This window comes from Abrus precatorius, unplaced genomic scaffold, assembly GCF_003935025.1.
Source record: "Abrus precatorius isolate BTA unplaced genomic scaffold, Abrus_2018 Scaffold6, whole genome shotgun sequence".
In the NCBI taxonomy this organism is placed as follows: domain Eukaryota; kingdom Viridiplantae; phylum Streptophyta; class Magnoliopsida; order Fabales; family Fabaceae; genus Abrus; species Abrus precatorius.
In genome coordinates this window covers 10,452,129-10,469,025 of record NW_020874406.1, presented here as the reverse complement: position 1 = coordinate 10,469,025, position 16,897 = coordinate 10,452,129, and the positions used below count along the sequence as shown (strand labels likewise).

Genomic DNA, 16,897 nt, shown 5'->3' with positions numbered 1-16,897 from the left:
AGGTATTTGAGCAAAATTAGTATGTCTCGCATCATTGATCTTGTCATTAGCTGCCATTACTGGTGAAGAATTGGAAAGCAGCCAAGAGCACTGACACTTTATTGGAGACATTTAGTTTGTTTGAGATTCAAAGAAAGTATCACCGCACAACTTTGGGCAGACCCAACAAGAGAACCGAATAAGAGAAAACCAGTCAATGATAAGGATTACATCCAAGCCAAATCTCATACAACCTCATAAACAATTATATACGAGCAATCTGAATATTCAATCTGATTCCTCTGTTATAAAGCCCAACGCCCTTATCTGATATGAAAAAAAGAGAGATAGAGAATCACAACTTAGATAACAGCCTAAGAAAGAAGTCTTGCAGGCTTAGATAAAGCAAACAGTATCAGTAAAGCCAGAAGTTCCAATCGCTTCATTAAATAAGTTTATTAATATCTCTCCTTTTAATTTAGTTTATACTTTAACTTCACTTCGTTTCTAACCCAACACGCTTGATTATCATATTCACAACAATGAACAATCAAATAGCATTGACAGTTTCAAACAAGTTTCAAATTATATCATAGACACCACGAAACCCTAGCAGAAAACAATCAATGGATTTCATAATCCATATCAGACAAATTATCAAACATATAGTGTGCAACATTTCTCCTATGTATTACTATTTGAAAAGGATAAAAGGAGCGTTTCAATAATGTCAGAATGAGAGTAAAGTGCAGTACCAAAGCCATAAATGTGATTATCAAAGCATGCCATGCAGCAACCCATGAACAAAAGAAACCAAAAATAGAAAAACTGATCAACTGGAATGGTTGGGACGTGTTTGGGAGTTACCCACACAATTGATGCTTTTGGGCCTTTTTTTATTTTGTACCATACCAGAGATGACAAAAAGAAAGTAAACTAATGACTATGATACCGATTACTACCGCTTAGTTTCTGATTTAATTTCTTCCTAACAAATTAACAAGTGACATTCATTTGAATTATGGAGCATGAAATTTGGTGAGGGAACAATTTGCTATAGGATGTGATTGGGTATTAGTTTGGATTACCAGAGAGAGATTTACCATTTCGAGATTGCTCATACAGCTTTTGTACCTTATGGCCACTATACTGAGGGAGGGAGCACTTCGAGACACCGAAGTTGAAATACTTGGAATCTAATACTTACTCAACACTATTTGTTCTATAATAAGAGGAATAAAGCAGTATTCTATTGGAGAGCATGTGAATGAAGTATTCCACACGTGTGAGACGCTGTGAGAGACTTATTAGTTCAATCACAGCAAACGCATGATAGAGATGCGCGTGACGTCAGATCGCATGAGTAAGCAGTATTGTCTTATTTGTACATGAAATTATTGCGGTTCAATTTAAAATAATTTTTTATTTAAAAAATATTTTAAATTGCATATAAAAATAATATTCACCTTATTGATTTAATTATATAATTAAGTGCTTAACGAATACCGAGTGCAAAGAGGGGAAAATGAAGCAAGGAATAGAGGAAAGCCTGCCAAAAAAAATAGTCATCCGCAAGTTCCTAGTAAGATTATTGAAATTATGCCGGCTTAAATTCTCTCTATATATACAAACAGCCATAACTGTGCATTCTGAAAACCAAAAAACTAGCATAAAAACATGTATATAACTAAGGTCTAAAAAACTACAGGAAAAAAAAAAAAAACTTGTTGATTCTTGTTGAGGACAATGGCTGCTTTGTATAGGGACTGGAAGCTTATCTATCATACAGGATGGACAATCCAGAACAACATAATTTACATGATTGGAAACATAAAGCAGCCAGCAAATTTATTTGTCTGTGAATCTCCCAAAAAGGAGCAACGAGGTGTTCACACGGTGCCCATCAGGCAAAAGCTCTGGTTTTGAAGCAGCTTTTGTGTGTTCCTTGTTTGAAGATGGAAAGGATAGAGAAAGGGAAAGAGAGGCAGCAACACCATCATCCTCCTGCCCATCTCCTAAGCCATCTGGTTGGTTATTTTTTCTGTCTACTGCCCCAACTAAGAAAGGCAACATACCCTTAGGCACAGGTGGAGGTGGGGGTGGGGGTGGCGGCAGTGGTTTTGTTTTACCCCCTAAAGCAAGCTCTAGATTGGGAATGACATCTTGAAATTGTTCCTCAGACTCATGAAGCCCTTTCATTGACATGCTATTCAGCACCGATTGGGAGTCACTAATATGCTGGGTATCAATAGGAAAAAAGGTTCTTTCCATTGTTCCCAAATCCTCATGAATGATTTTCTCATCACAAGCTTCTTCACATCCTTTGTCCTTGACTGAAGAGGAAGAAGAACCAAGGTCATTTCTAAGAGATGTAAAATTGTTATTAAAAGAGTTTCCGCCTCTAGAACTGGAAGATCCATAAATCCCACTGAAACCTGTCTTTAGTTTCTTGCTAGAACTTTCTCCACCAAATAACTTTTCATTTCCCTCATTCCAAGGCATTTTCTGACAACTGACTACAGAAGCCCCCATAACTGTGTCAGAAAGATCTAAATTCTGAACTTTATCATTAGGTACCTGACAGTCGATCCCTTTTACACTAAGCTCGTCCTGAAAAGTTTCCTCCAAGTCAATGCAGTGATCATTGTCTTTCTGTTTCCTCTTAAGCCATCCCTGATCTTCATCACTGACAATTTTTTCTGAAATTTTATCAATACTGATATTGCTTACAACACATGTTTCTTCAGTTTCAATAGTTGCCTCCAAGTCTATATAAGGTTCATCTTTCTGTTTCCTCTTAGGCCTTTGTTGATTTTCAACATCACTAATCATTGTTTCTGAACTTCTATCCTTACTAAAATTGCTTGCAGCACCTGTTCCTTCATTATTATCAATATTCGCCTCCAAATCAATATAGCGACAATGCTCTTTCTGTTTCCTCTTAGGCCTTTGTTCATCTTCACTGTTCATTCTATTGAAAATTTTATCTTTACTAATATTGCAAACAGCAACTCTTTCAAAAGGAATCAGCGGAGACAAACCATTCTCTTGCTTGACAGAAATATCAGAATCAGTTTTTGCTTCAACAATCCTATTGCTTACATTTGTTCCCATTGCATCAGGAGGTTTAGACTCTCTGCACTGTCCATCTTCATCTTCACTAGCTTTCTGCATAAAGGAAGAACATCTATCAACAAACTGAGATAATTAGCATAAAAGATAACACATATTCATAAAATGGGTTCCTAAATAGTGATTTGCAGACCTCAAAACTAAATTTTTATCAATGTCGAGCAAAATTTGTAAAAAGCTATCTCCATAATCTATCTTGGGAATCAAAATAGCATTTCAAACTTAATAGTATGAGATTCCACGACATATCAGTGATATCACAATGTTGACAACACAAGTACATACAAATAAATTTGTCAAGTCAAAAACAAACATTTTAGTCTGTCAAATTTTATGAATTTAAGGATAAAAACGTTACCAGGGATGAACCAGTGGATTTCATTTCTTGACATAATAGAGTACTGTTTGTCGGAACCCTTGATGTAGATTTCCAGTCAATCTTACTATCTAGCCTATCTAAGTTTACTTGTGAACCCGGATGTGTCTGGTGATTCACATCAATATTCCCAGTTAAAGTAATCTGATGCTGGTCTATGGATGTGGATGGGAGAACTGCAGTGCATGCTTTATCACTATCACTTGATTCTTCATGCATGCACTTTGGCGAACAATGTGTTTCAGGCAAAGTCACAACAGTAGAAGAATTCATCTCAACTGGCACAGCATTCAAACTGGGAATACAAATCTTTTCTGCAGTATCTGAATGAATGATCCTCTTCCCCTTAAATACGCCCCATAAGAAAAACAACATATTCCATCCTGCCAAAAAAGAGTTTTGTTAGCAGTCTAAACATATGTATCAATAAGCAAATTTAAACAACCTTAAAAATTGTGGTTACATATATATGCATTTAAAATTTCAGATAACATAAACTTCAAGCTTGACATACCCAACTGTCAAGGACCAACCCTGCCCCATGAGCTTAAGCAATTGGTGAAGGCTCGTGAATGGTTTTAAATCTAACATGGCCCCATACATATGAATCCTTTGAGCCTAAAGCAAGGACAATGCACAGCAGCATAGGCACACCTATCTTTTGCTAAAATTCAATTTTTTATTAGAAGAATGACAAAATCAAATTCATGACCCCTTGATTATGAATGCTTTGATTCACCAACTGTTACATGCATTGGGAGAACCACACCACAAAAGCTAGTCATTGTGTTGTCACCACTCTGCTTTACATTTGCAACTAAGAGAGATGGTGGAAGAAGTTTACAGCAATTGAGGACCAAGTCTCCCAAAAATTTAAGTTATTATGTAAAGGCTAAAGAATATTTTATAGCTTAGCACCCACTCATAATCAAACGAGGAACCAAAGATTGACCGGAAACATAGCACTACTGACACAATAATGCCTACTAACTGCATGATCAAATTATTGCATTTGACTTCATCTAAATTCAATATAGAAAATTTCTCATTTTTTGCAACCTTAATGTATTTCATGTCATCCATGCCAATCTTACTCAGAATTCTAACATCATATAAAGTAATAGATAGAATTAAAATCCTGAATCAAAATAAATGAGGCTCACCACTCAGGTGTATGCCCAAGTAACCATTTAAATTAAAAAAAAAATGTGCACTCCGGAATAAAAGAATGCTCCTCTTTGTAATATAGAATTATGAAATCATCTTTCCCTATGACATTTTAAAATTGCATATGAACTGAATTTCAGCAGTCCATTAACACTAATCAAGGCATGAACTTCGAAACAAGCCCCAAATCCATAAGCATTTATTTACAAGTTGGTTACAATGTTGGATTGTTTGGCAAAAATATGGAAGAATTCCTTACGCTGTGAGTTTTCAGGAAGCAGATTGGATGGGAATATGAGAAGTTCAACACCATCAAACATTCCTTTAAGCGCTAAATCATTTCTAATCATGTGATCCAATAGACCCTTGTAGTGTCTCTCATAACTGTCAGAAAATTACCAAAAAAGATCAATTGTGATGACAGTGGAGCCAAATAATGAAAAAATATTAGCATTTCATGGTCTACTGTCAATATAAGAATAACATCCATGCACTTGCCTTTCAATATCCCTGGCAAAGAAGTAAAGAGCAATATTATCTTCTCTAGCACCGCCATGATGAAATTGCAAAGGCCATGTGCTTATGCGAGAAACTTCATTGAGGGCAACTTTCGGTAGAAACTTGGTCACTACCTCAAGAACCTTACGAGAAGCGCAAGAGGATAAATGTGCCTGAACTCCGGTACATAAGTCAGGAGGCTTTCCATTTCTATGAACTTCAAAGATACCCCTGCACACAAACAACAAAACTTATGTATGTAGAACAAACTTGATTGCAAAACATGACAATTTATACAGCAAGAAAAATCCAGAATTAAAGACAAATTAGTTCATTAAAAGATGTTTCATACTGCCAGATGTATTCATATTCAGGAAAGGCCAACATCTTCAAAGGAAAATTTGAGATCAACACAGCCTTATTAGACAAGTCTCTCACTGCAGGCTTTCCAGCATTAAGACTAATAGCATCTGACTTTCCTGGATGGGAACGAAAGTCAGTCGGACAAGAGTTAAGTTGCTTCAAATCATTGGGAAATGAACATTTGGAAGAATCCAATGAAGAGTTCTCTAGGATTTCCTGTTGTTCCTGGGTTTCATCAGAGGATATACCACTCTTCAGTGTGCTGGAAACCAACACTTGGTCTTTTGAAGTCACTTCACAATTCAACTCCGTGCCCAATGTAGAAACTTCATCAGTTTGATTAGATACTTCTTCTTTCTTCTTGTAAATTTCAGGCCTTCTAAGTAAAGCAGCATGGATTGCAGCTTTCAACTTATTGCCTTTATGCATCTCCTCTTTGGAACTACTTGAGGTATTGACAGATATTTCGGCACCAGATTCCTGGGTAGTACCAGGTGTGCAACATTCCAAAGGATGGCCAAATTCTTTACATTTTTGACAGAATAGATTTTTTGAAGAAGCAGAAACAACTGGCCTTACACGATCACTGGAACTATCTCTGGTTTTCTCAACCTGATTTGTTGTCTCTCGTGATCGAGGCAGCACATCCTGTTGAGCTTCATCACTTCGGGTTGATGTTCTCTCTGAAAAATTCAAAGAAATAAGAGATAATATTTGCAGAAAACATAGTTTGGAATACAAAATCTTCAACTGAAAGATGTCCAAACTGAAACTTAAAAAGGGAAAATAACGTAGATGATGGCTCTGTGAAACCTAAACTAAAATATTGAGAGAAACAAATCAACCCCTAAAAAAGAAGGTAAAAAAAGAAAAATACTTTAGCAGGATCAATATGCTTCTGATTGAAACGATACCTGAACTAACTTGAGGTCCTGAACTTTTACGGCTTACATTACTTATTGACTTTGATAACGCACTGAATTTTCCATCCTGGTTAACCTTCAACTCTCGATTGTTGTTAACAGCCAAAGGTTTAGAGGTTGTTTCACCACGGGGTGTAAGCTTTTGATCACTCTTGGAAGTGGAAACAACAGAACTAGCCACAGGCCGATCAATCCTCGACAGATGTTTCCTCTCAAATGCACCTGATTCTTTTAAATGCCTAGATACTTTCAACTCATGTGTAGGGAGAGACTTGGGCGAAAGCATTTTAACTTTTGACTCGGTTGCATTTGATCGGCCCAAACTTGACGATTTGAATAATGTTGATTTGCTAGTCATCCGAGCAGGTGTCTCCACATTCTTTGAATTATGTTCATTTCCCCCTTTTGATTTTTGGGGAACAACTTCGTCAACAAGTTTGACTCTTGGCTTGGAATTTACGTTGTTGAAAGAATTAGACTTCAGTAACATACCTGCTCATAAGAACAAAATTGTGTTGAAATAAATGAAACCCCAGAGACATGATACATAATCATTATGAAAACCAGTTGCTTAAAAGATAATTAAAACCCAAGGAAAGCAAACATAGAAATATGTAGTGAAGCACAACAGATGAAAGATAAATCAATACTCTTTGAAATTTGACTGCGGGGACCAATGGAAGGAGAACGAGCAGTCTCTGTATCATTACCACCAGCGTGGTTATGAATGGGCATCTGAAGACCAGGCTTCACTTTTAATTTATCTAAGCTCTTAAACGATGATTCTCGTGATGGTGGAATCAATATCTTGGGGCTTGACATCTTTGGTGATCCTGTGCTGGATTCAAGAGCTTGCCTTTTAGCTGTTGGAGCTACTTCAATGTTATCAGAAACTCTCTTGCCAGAAATTTGTGAGGTCAAACTAACTTCTACAATTTTCTTTTCTTCAACATCTGAATCACAAATTCAATTTCACAAATGTCAGCATACAGCCATAGATATAGATATGGGTACTTGAATGTTTATGCTACCCCCAACATCAGAACATGCAAATTTGGTGTGCAGAAAGCACAAAGGGTGTGAAACTTCTGACCCAGAATGACTTTTCATGTTACAATTTCACTCTTACCCAGCTTTTTAGTTTCATTCTCGTCTGCATCTTTGCATTCTTCACACAACCAATCCCCTTCAGGGACTTTCTGAAGCATTTCTCGCATGCAGTAGCTGATTCAAATAAATAATAATGGTAAGATTCAATTCAGAGAAAGGAATTTGTAGCAATATAAACTATATAATAGAAACTAAGAAAGATGAAAGTTAATTGTGCATACGTGTGCTCTGCGCCATCACTGCACCTACTACATATGGCAAGTAGATCCTCACGACCAGCATCTCCACAGATGTCACACACCTTTACCTATTTTCCAGTCAAGGAAATCAGAAATGGAAGTTGAGTGAGGTTAAGCATCTCTACAAATTCAATTACATTCCACTCCTCCCCTTTCATCTCAATCAACTTTAGGATGAAAAAACACTTTTAACAGAGAGAAAAGGAAAGATTCTCACATCATGTTCCACAACATCTGATTCATCACTCTCATCTTCAGACTGAGGTTCCGGCTCACGATGTGATTTAACCAGTTCTTCATGTTTCTTGTACTGTTCATCATGGACTTCATTGTTAGCGTCACAGGCATCAGTATCTGCCTCTGACTTTGGACATACTTTTAGTGAAATCTCAGAAGTACTCTCATTAAGGCCATCCTTATTGGCAATAATTTTCTCATCAGACACAACAATAGGCTCCCTCTCTTTGGTCAATGATGAACTAGAATTCTCAATAGAGCATTCCGACAATTTTTCTGGGATATGAGGACACAAATCCCTTTCCACATGCATTAAGTTTGGATTACCAGAGAGAGATTTACCCCTTCGAGATTGCTCACATAACCTTTGTACCTCAGGTGAGCTATGGCCAGTGTCTACAGAGGGAGCACTTCCAGATCCTTCTGCTCCTATCTGACTAAATGAAGCTGAACTGAAAGATATATTTATTCTCTCCGCATTCCTTTCATGGCTATCATTCACTAAATTAGCATCACTGGCTCTACTAATACAAGAAGTGTTGTCATCATGACCTTCTAAATACTTGGAATCCTGATACTTATTCGACAGGATCTGTCTACTCTCAGCATTTTCACATAGAGAATCATGACTTGAATTAACACCCTGCATATTACTAGCTTCACTGACAGCATGCTGTGAGCTTTCACAAACTCTGCTCCTAAGAGAATAGACATTACCCTCATCCATAGAATACTGATTATTAGCTTCTCCTAAGCGACAGTTTTCATCAGAAAACTCTTCATCCTTTGAGCCCATGAGACCATGGTTAAGATGCATGCAAGATGAACAAGGAGCTGAGCACACATTACAAGTCCCCGATTCAAGTCTCATATCAGTATTCCGTCTGAACCGTAGAATGCTTGACCAACTATTTTTAGATTCAGGTAGTACCTAATTAAAACAAAACATAAGTTAAAATAAAGATGAAATTTTTTAGGACTAGCATGAATGATTTACAACAATTCACAAGGACAAAAGCTGCATCAGGAATTAATGATTTATCTTATCCTATTTGTGAAATTTTTGAAGTTCAGTGGCTACTGGTCATCTTTTTCTATAACGTGTAGGCATGCCAGGGATTTACTTGGATATGTGTTAGGCTGTAACATTTTCTCTACGGAGCATGTTCAAAATTTTGGGTCCATAAAAGGAGTGTATTTGAGTATACGCCATATAACTTATAGCCAGTCTTTTACCCACACTGCTTTTATAAAAAGTTATTATTGTACAGGCCAGTGGATTGATAAATTATTTAGGAGACTTCATCGCCATACAAGCAGAGAATGGAGCACTCACTTGAGCCAATGACTTTCATTTTTTTTCCTCGAATGTCTCCTTAAGGAAGAATCCTGATTCTCAAAAACTATACTGTTTGCCTACAATTCTTCTAAAAACAGAAAGAAAGATGAAACCTATAACTAAATCCAGAAAAATAGTTTTGCCACTACAAAATTTTGTATCAATCAGCCATTTCTCCTTTAGGAAAATATGAAATAACAAAACAAATGAACCAAAAATATATACTAAAACCAATGCGTACATGATACATTCACATTCATAAATGCCTACAATTCTGTTCAAAGATGACAGTGCCTCCAATCTTCTAAACCTATGATCTTTACACTATAAATGTTGAAACAATTATCATATGCAACGTAACAGGGACAATGTTGATCGCATTTTTATCTTCCCACCCATCCTGTTTATTAGACAATAATCTTAAATAGTATATGAATAGCAATAAAAGAAGAAAAGGAACAGGCTCTGAATTACCCTGTTTTCTCAGTATGTTATCGTGAATATTATGATGATTCATACCTGAGGTCCTAGAATCTTAAAACTCCTCGATACTGATGTCATGCAGATAATACATCCACAAACCACATTAACAAATATTGCCCAATTTAAAAAATAAAAATAAAAAATAAAAAAAACACTAAGCTAGTAATACTCCATGAAATACTTTTCTCAACCCAGAAGGTAGCAGCAATTGCATTTTCGCAAATGCTAATTGAAGTGCGATAATTGGTTCTACACACCACCACCACCCCTTTCTCTAAAATCCCAAAACCCTTCCACTGGGAAAATCGAACCCTAACCCAACCACACAGTGAATTATGGCTCTCACTATCAGAACGAACAATTTACCAAACTCTTCCAATGAAATTCATCTGAACACAACGAAAACAGTTATAAAAAGGAGAGACGAAAATCGATTAAAGAAAAAAAGAAAAAATAGAAAAATCAAATAAGGAAAAACCTAGGTGAGGAAAAATAAACATGGAAACGACGACGGTGGCATTGGTGGGGCTTACCTTGCGCGAGGCAAATTCCGATGAGTGATACGATGTCGTTTGGAGAGGGAGAAATCTGTGCGTTTGAATTTGTGAGAGTTGAGAGTATCTGTGACGACCCAGCAAATGGGGATTCAGAATGAAGGGTTGAGAGAAGAGGCCTGATTAGAAGAGATGAGATGAGATGAGATGATTGAGCATCCAAATTACACACACACGATCTCATTCATCAATCTCCCTGCATTTATTTATACAGAATAAAATAAATTACAACATTAATTGTATACTTTTTTTCTCTCTTCACTTTCTCTGTCTGTGATCTGAACAAAAAAAAAGATTAAAATCTCACAAATGGGGCTTTTTTACTTTTTCCATGAGAATCTAAATCCATCTAACCCAGCTGGCTTAAGCTGCCCTCTTTTCTCTCTCTCATCTTCTCTCTAAAATGTCTCTGTGTTCCTCATAAATTTTCTCATCACTCTCTAGATTTTCTACATGAAATTGATTGATGAAGCCCAAAACCCTTAAAACAGAATTCTGGGTCGCTTCCATTTTAGATTTTTTTTTTATTCATTTTTTTTGTTTATTAATATTATGTATCAATTTAGTTTCTTTTTTTTTCATCCAATATTTATTTATTATTTATGGTCATTTATTATAATTATTTATTTTATTTTTCTAATCAAATTAAGAGGCAGAAAAATAAACAAGGGAAGAAGGGAGTATCCTGCACGTATGAGTTGTAGTGAGACTTGTTAGTTCAATCAAGGCAAAGGCATGGAGCGTATGTGCCTCACATTTTGCTAATATCTTTTACGTTTTATCGGATATAAGTAGAAAAATAAAATCATTATAAAACATTATTATTTAGCAAATATCTTTGACTGTAATTTTTAATTCAAAATTTATAGTCAAAATTATATAAAAAATAATAATGAAACCTTTAAGATATAAAATTAAAATGTATTTTATTATTTTTTTCAGAATAAATTATTATTATTTTTATCATCACAGTGTTTGATTAAATAGCTGATGATGAGAAAGAAAATGGATTTGGTCCAAATTTTATCATTGTTTCTCATTATAATAAATAAGTTAAAGATGTAATTGAGTTCAATTTTATCAAATTGACCTTTTATAATTATAAATAAATATAAAATTAAGGCTTAAAATTTTATAATCAACTCGATTAGCTGAATTACTTAAATTGTTTAAGTTATATAATATTTATTAAATAATGTGAATTGTATAAACATGCAACACAAAAATAGTTGGTAAAAATATTATAAGATAAAGTTTAAACTTTTTAAGAATTTATTCGGAAGACGTTGTAGTTTTCAAACATTTAAAACAGACATAAGAAAATTAGCTCAAAATGTAAAGGTAGTAAGAAATTTTATTTTATTTTGTCTCAAATTATGATATCATTCCTTTAATGTGTTATTTATATATTTACTTTTTAATAATTAATTTGTTAAAATTAATAAAAAAAATAACCATATATCATTAAAATTAAAATAACCATATATCATTAAAATTATAATATATTCTAAAATATTTCTAGTATTAAATAATTAAATTAATAACCACGAGAGTTTTAAAAGAAAAATAAGAGAAAAATAATTTTTATTTTAAATAAATTTATTTAAATTTATTTTTTCAAAAATTATATATATATATATATAATTTAATATTCTAATTGTGCATTTATCATAACAAATAAGATATAATTATCTCAATTCAAAATTAAAAAATATGTCCTTTTCTTTTGAAAAAAATTCTTCCTAACAATCTCTTGATCAATAAATATATTCACTTATTTGAATAATAAGTGTATGTATTATTAATATACATTTTACAATAAATAAAAGTATAAAATAATATACATAAAATATATATTTATTTTTACAAATTAAGTAAAATAATAATAATAATTTTTTATTAATTGAATCAGAATGAGTATATTGCAAGCTTTTTAATATTAGACATCGTCAGATTTATTCCTTAAACAGCTTTTCTTTTTAAATACTTTCGACAGCCTTACACAGCATATGCTCGAATTAGTCTGAACATGATGATAGAATATTTATGACAATTTTAAATTTTATCATTATATTTTAAGAAACTAATTTATATTTTTCTCGATTTCTTATATTTTAATATTTTAAACTCACATATATACACACTACGAGACATACAATAGTTTTAATACTATTTTATTATATATAAATAAAATATATACATTAATATAATGCCTATTTAATATTTTTTACTAAATATAAATGTATCCTTATAAGTCCTAATAAAATAATATTAAAATAAAATTTATTTGATTTAACTTTGTATATTTCATTCTTTGATAAAATAGTTTTCTGAATCATAAAATTATATCGTTGAGTTAATAGAATTTTTTTAATATAAACTTAATTGGAACCGACAATATTTATATTATTATTCTATCTCAAATAAGAATCATTCTTTTTATAATAATTAATTTTAAAGTTACATATATCATGTATCCTAATGTTTTAAGGTAAAATATTTTGTATATAAGGAGAATTTGTAAAATAATTATTAAATTTTATATATTTTTTAAATGAACGTTAATATGAACTTACAGTTCACACTGTGAACTGAATATTTTATGAGAGTAGGTATATATATTTAATTTATTTGAGTAATGAATGGTTACCGTGTAAAAGAAAAAAAAATGCATAGGTAAGTTCTAAATTAAAATTTAATATTTATTAGTCCCTCAAATAATTTTACAATACATTAATTTAGTTTTTTAAAAATATTTGTAATATTATTAAGGCCATTATATATTGCAAGATATATCAGATTTTTATTTTTATTCATAATTTAATAAAATAATATCACAATTTTGTAATATTTAAATTGATATTAATTTAAATATTAAAATAATAATTTAATATTTTTTAAGCAGATCACTGTTCTTTTAAAACATAGAATTATACAAATAAAAATTATATTTAAATTTTTATATTTTCAACAATTGATAATTTAAAAATTTAGTATATATTAAAATTATTTTTTTGCACTGTAAAACAAGGTTAATTTTTTAAAAACTATATGCATCTTACACGATAAATAAAAAAATTAACACATTTATATTCATTTAATTTTATATTCCATAATAAAATTGTGTTAAAAAATAAAACACGTGATAATTGTCAATCAGTTTAAATTTTTAAAAATATTTATTCTTTATAATCTTTCACAGCTTTATAAAATATAATTATTTTTCAACATAAAATAAATCAACAAAATTTAAGATAGCACAGATGAAACAATTACTTTGGTCACGGTTTATGTTAACAAAATTATAGATATAGAAAATAAAAATACATATTAATAAAATATATTTAATATTTCTTAACTTATACCTTTAAATACATATAAAAAAATATTTATAATAAATTAAAATAATTCCAAACCTTTATAACATCATGTGACTGTCGCTTATTTTGATCTCGTTTTTCTTGCATGCTGAAAAGTACACACTACCGGAAGCACATCATGTTATTAGATCAATAAATATTAAAAATAAAACATACCTATCAATTAACCACTAATTATTAATATAACGTTATATTAATAAAAAAATTAATTATGAATAAGGAATAAATGTTGAGTCCAGTCAAACAATAAATCAGCGGTTAATAAGAAACGGAACCAAGTGACATTAAGGGCTCATTTAATGAGATTTTTTTTTCTCTATATTACATACATTATATATATATATATATATATATATATATATATATAAACAATCCTATTTAAATTAGAAACATGTATATCATGATCAAATTAATTATTTCAAAAAATTCTTTTACATACACAAAGTTTCATCTATTTTTTTTAAAATTAAGTGTGTAATATTTTAATGTCAACTTCCCTTAGAAGATATATTAATTAATTCTATATATTTTAATTATCTAATTATAAAAAATTATTATTATCAGTCGTATAAGTTTATTATCACTTTTAGATAAGTGTTTTTAAAATAATTTTACTATTAATCTGATCCATAAATAACCAAAAATATGTTTTAAAAAAATAAAGATGATAATAAGCAGATAAGAACAATAATAAAATTTCTCTAATTATGACCATTTTTATTTGATTTATACATACAATTTTATTTTATTACGTACACGTTAAGTGTGAGCAATCCTATATAAGAAGCTTTTTATGGCAAGGTGTATTACAATTGGGGTTAGGTAAAGATCTATTAATTGCACAGTTAGCAACTAGTTGGTTTTGGTAATTAGGGTTCTATCCTTGATAAAGACAGCGTGACAACATTAGTGGGTTTAAGTCCTTTAGTCAAGTATGGGTCCAATAGAACTTAGATCAATATTTGGTAAGATAAAAATAAATAAATAAACTGTGATAGATAAATAAAACTTGATTTATGTTTCAGAATTTGAATATAAGGATATTAATTGAAAAATAATTTCTTTCTCTCTCCCACTAAACTTTATTTAAAAAAAAAAGGATATAAAAATTTATAGTCATGAGATATAAATTCACAAGAAATTTATAATTTTAACAAAATTATCAATAATAAAAACACCATAAAGTTTTTTTTTTATTGTTTTTGGAAAAGTATTTCATGTCTGATTAATTAACTAGTGCAACAAAACATATACGTGAGTTATTAATTAAATAAAAAAATTATTCTCTCCTTTTATTTGTCACATTGTCTTAATATATGTTTTGTCTTAAAGATTAAATTTTTTAATTATTTTTTCTCTATGTTTTTCACTCTATTTCTATGAGAATGAAAACATAAAAGTTTTGTCTTTTGAAAGAAGATTTAGGTATTTTGACTTGGCAGCATATCCATTTACTAAGACGATATCAACCCTCTCCCATTGAACACTTTTAGCATCGGATGCTTAATATAGAATATTAAGCATTGGAATATTGAAACAGTGACTAACCATTATATCAAATCATGCATGTTCATTTTAAATGCATCCATAATCGTAGTTTTTCAGGGTATATTAACACCAAGTACAAATAAATGAGTGAACAGTGAATATTATCAATTTCTCTAGCTAATATCTAGATTTTGTAATACAAAATTTTTCGTAAACATGATTTATAATATTATAGATAATTTAGTTTCAAAAGAATAATATTATTTTTAATAACTATGTTTTAAATGTTAGTAAAATATTTTATTTTATTAAGTATCGTAAGTCACTTGCAATAAAATTTTTAAAAATTTTAATTATATATATGAATTAAATTAATAATTCATATTATTAATTTTTTTTAAAGATGTAATGGGTTACAGTATCTCTTGTATTAATATTTTATTTTTAATGAAATATTAATGCTTACTAAAATAAAAATTCAGGATAAACACTTATCATCCTCGTCCTAGCAATAAACCCAAACAATTTTAATACGAAAATTCTGGAAGCTAATGATAGCCAATATATCAATGGAATCAAGGAAGGTATGTTGCGTTAATTAAAGTTATGTAAATAAAGACTCTATGTTCAATAATACTTAACAAAATATACATGTGTTCCACTTACATAAAAAAGTAAATAAAGTGGTCATAGAAAATTAGAAAAGCATGCTACGAAGCAAAAATGCTTTACACATTTTTGGCCTTGAAAATTCAAAACGAGATTGGAATGGGACAGGAAGGTGTTGGGTAGGCTAAAAGCAAGCAAGACGGACGTGTATTCTTATGCTTGATTTTCATAACTACTACAATTAACACATATAACTAGGTATATATTGTGCTTAAATATATTAGCCTTAGGGCAACTTAATTAATTGATTAAGAAACATAGGGCCCCATGCTAATGTTGTGATATAAAAGATCATATTTTGGAGTATACTTATAGTATAAGACATAGTTTTTTAAGACTAACTATGGACTACTGTGCCTATGCTCCAAATTGCTTGCAGAGCTTAATTCAGAAGAATTAAAATAGATAATGACACCAAATCTCTATTGTGCAGAACAATTCAATGGCATCTTGGTTTGGTTTGGACTTTGGAAAAAGATTGGAGAATATGTTTCAGCCACAGAGAGAGAGAGAGAGAGAAAGAAACAAGAGGGATGATTGGTTGATAAATAATAGTCCTAACCAATTTTCTTGCTCTTCATGAATTGCAAACTTCTTTACCTGTGCTAATGTTGTGCCCACGAAGTGTCCTCTCTTGTTGCTTGTGTTGTTTTCTAGAGATTTTTTTTGGCACTGCACTTTTGTGAACAACTGTATAAACAACAAAAATGCGTTATGTACATGGCGTAAGATGCATAATATTGAAAGAAAAATTCTTATTCTTGGAGGGCAAAAAGCGTTTACTCATCAAAGATTTGGCTGCAAATTTGGTCAAGGTTTAATTTTCTAAAAGGATGGCAAAAGTTAATTATTTGTCAAACTAAACCAATCCCTCGAGTTGAAATAATTAATGATTTTTTAATTATAAATTTATCACTTTATTTTTATTTTCAAAGATTTGTACAGAAGACAATAAAAATA

General features: G+C 31.3%; 1 protein-coding gene across 1 annotated transcript; it reads right to left on the bottom strand.

Annotated features, from left to right (window-relative positions):
* Positions 1 to 1,539: 1,539 nt before the first annotated feature.
* Positions 1,540 to 10,894, bottom strand: LOC113868469. Its single transcript, XM_027504076.1, has 12 exons — positions 10,646 to 10,894; positions 10,380 to 10,467; positions 8,005 to 8,955; positions 7,770 to 7,855; positions 7,568 to 7,662; positions 7,089 to 7,391; positions 6,430 to 6,930; positions 5,505 to 6,198; positions 5,153 to 5,383; positions 4,914 to 5,038; positions 3,470 to 3,870; positions 1,540 to 3,147 (listed from the first exon to the last, which is right to left on the bottom strand). Exons 3-12 carry the CDS (start codon positions 8,893 to 8,895, stop codon positions 1,828 to 1,830), a joined length of 4,647 nt encoding a protein of 1,548 aa, XP_027359877.1. The 5' UTR covers positions 8,896 to 8,955; positions 10,380 to 10,467; positions 10,646 to 10,894; the 3' UTR covers positions 1,540 to 1,827.
* Between the last annotated feature and the right edge of the window lie 6,003 nt (positions 10,895 to 16,897).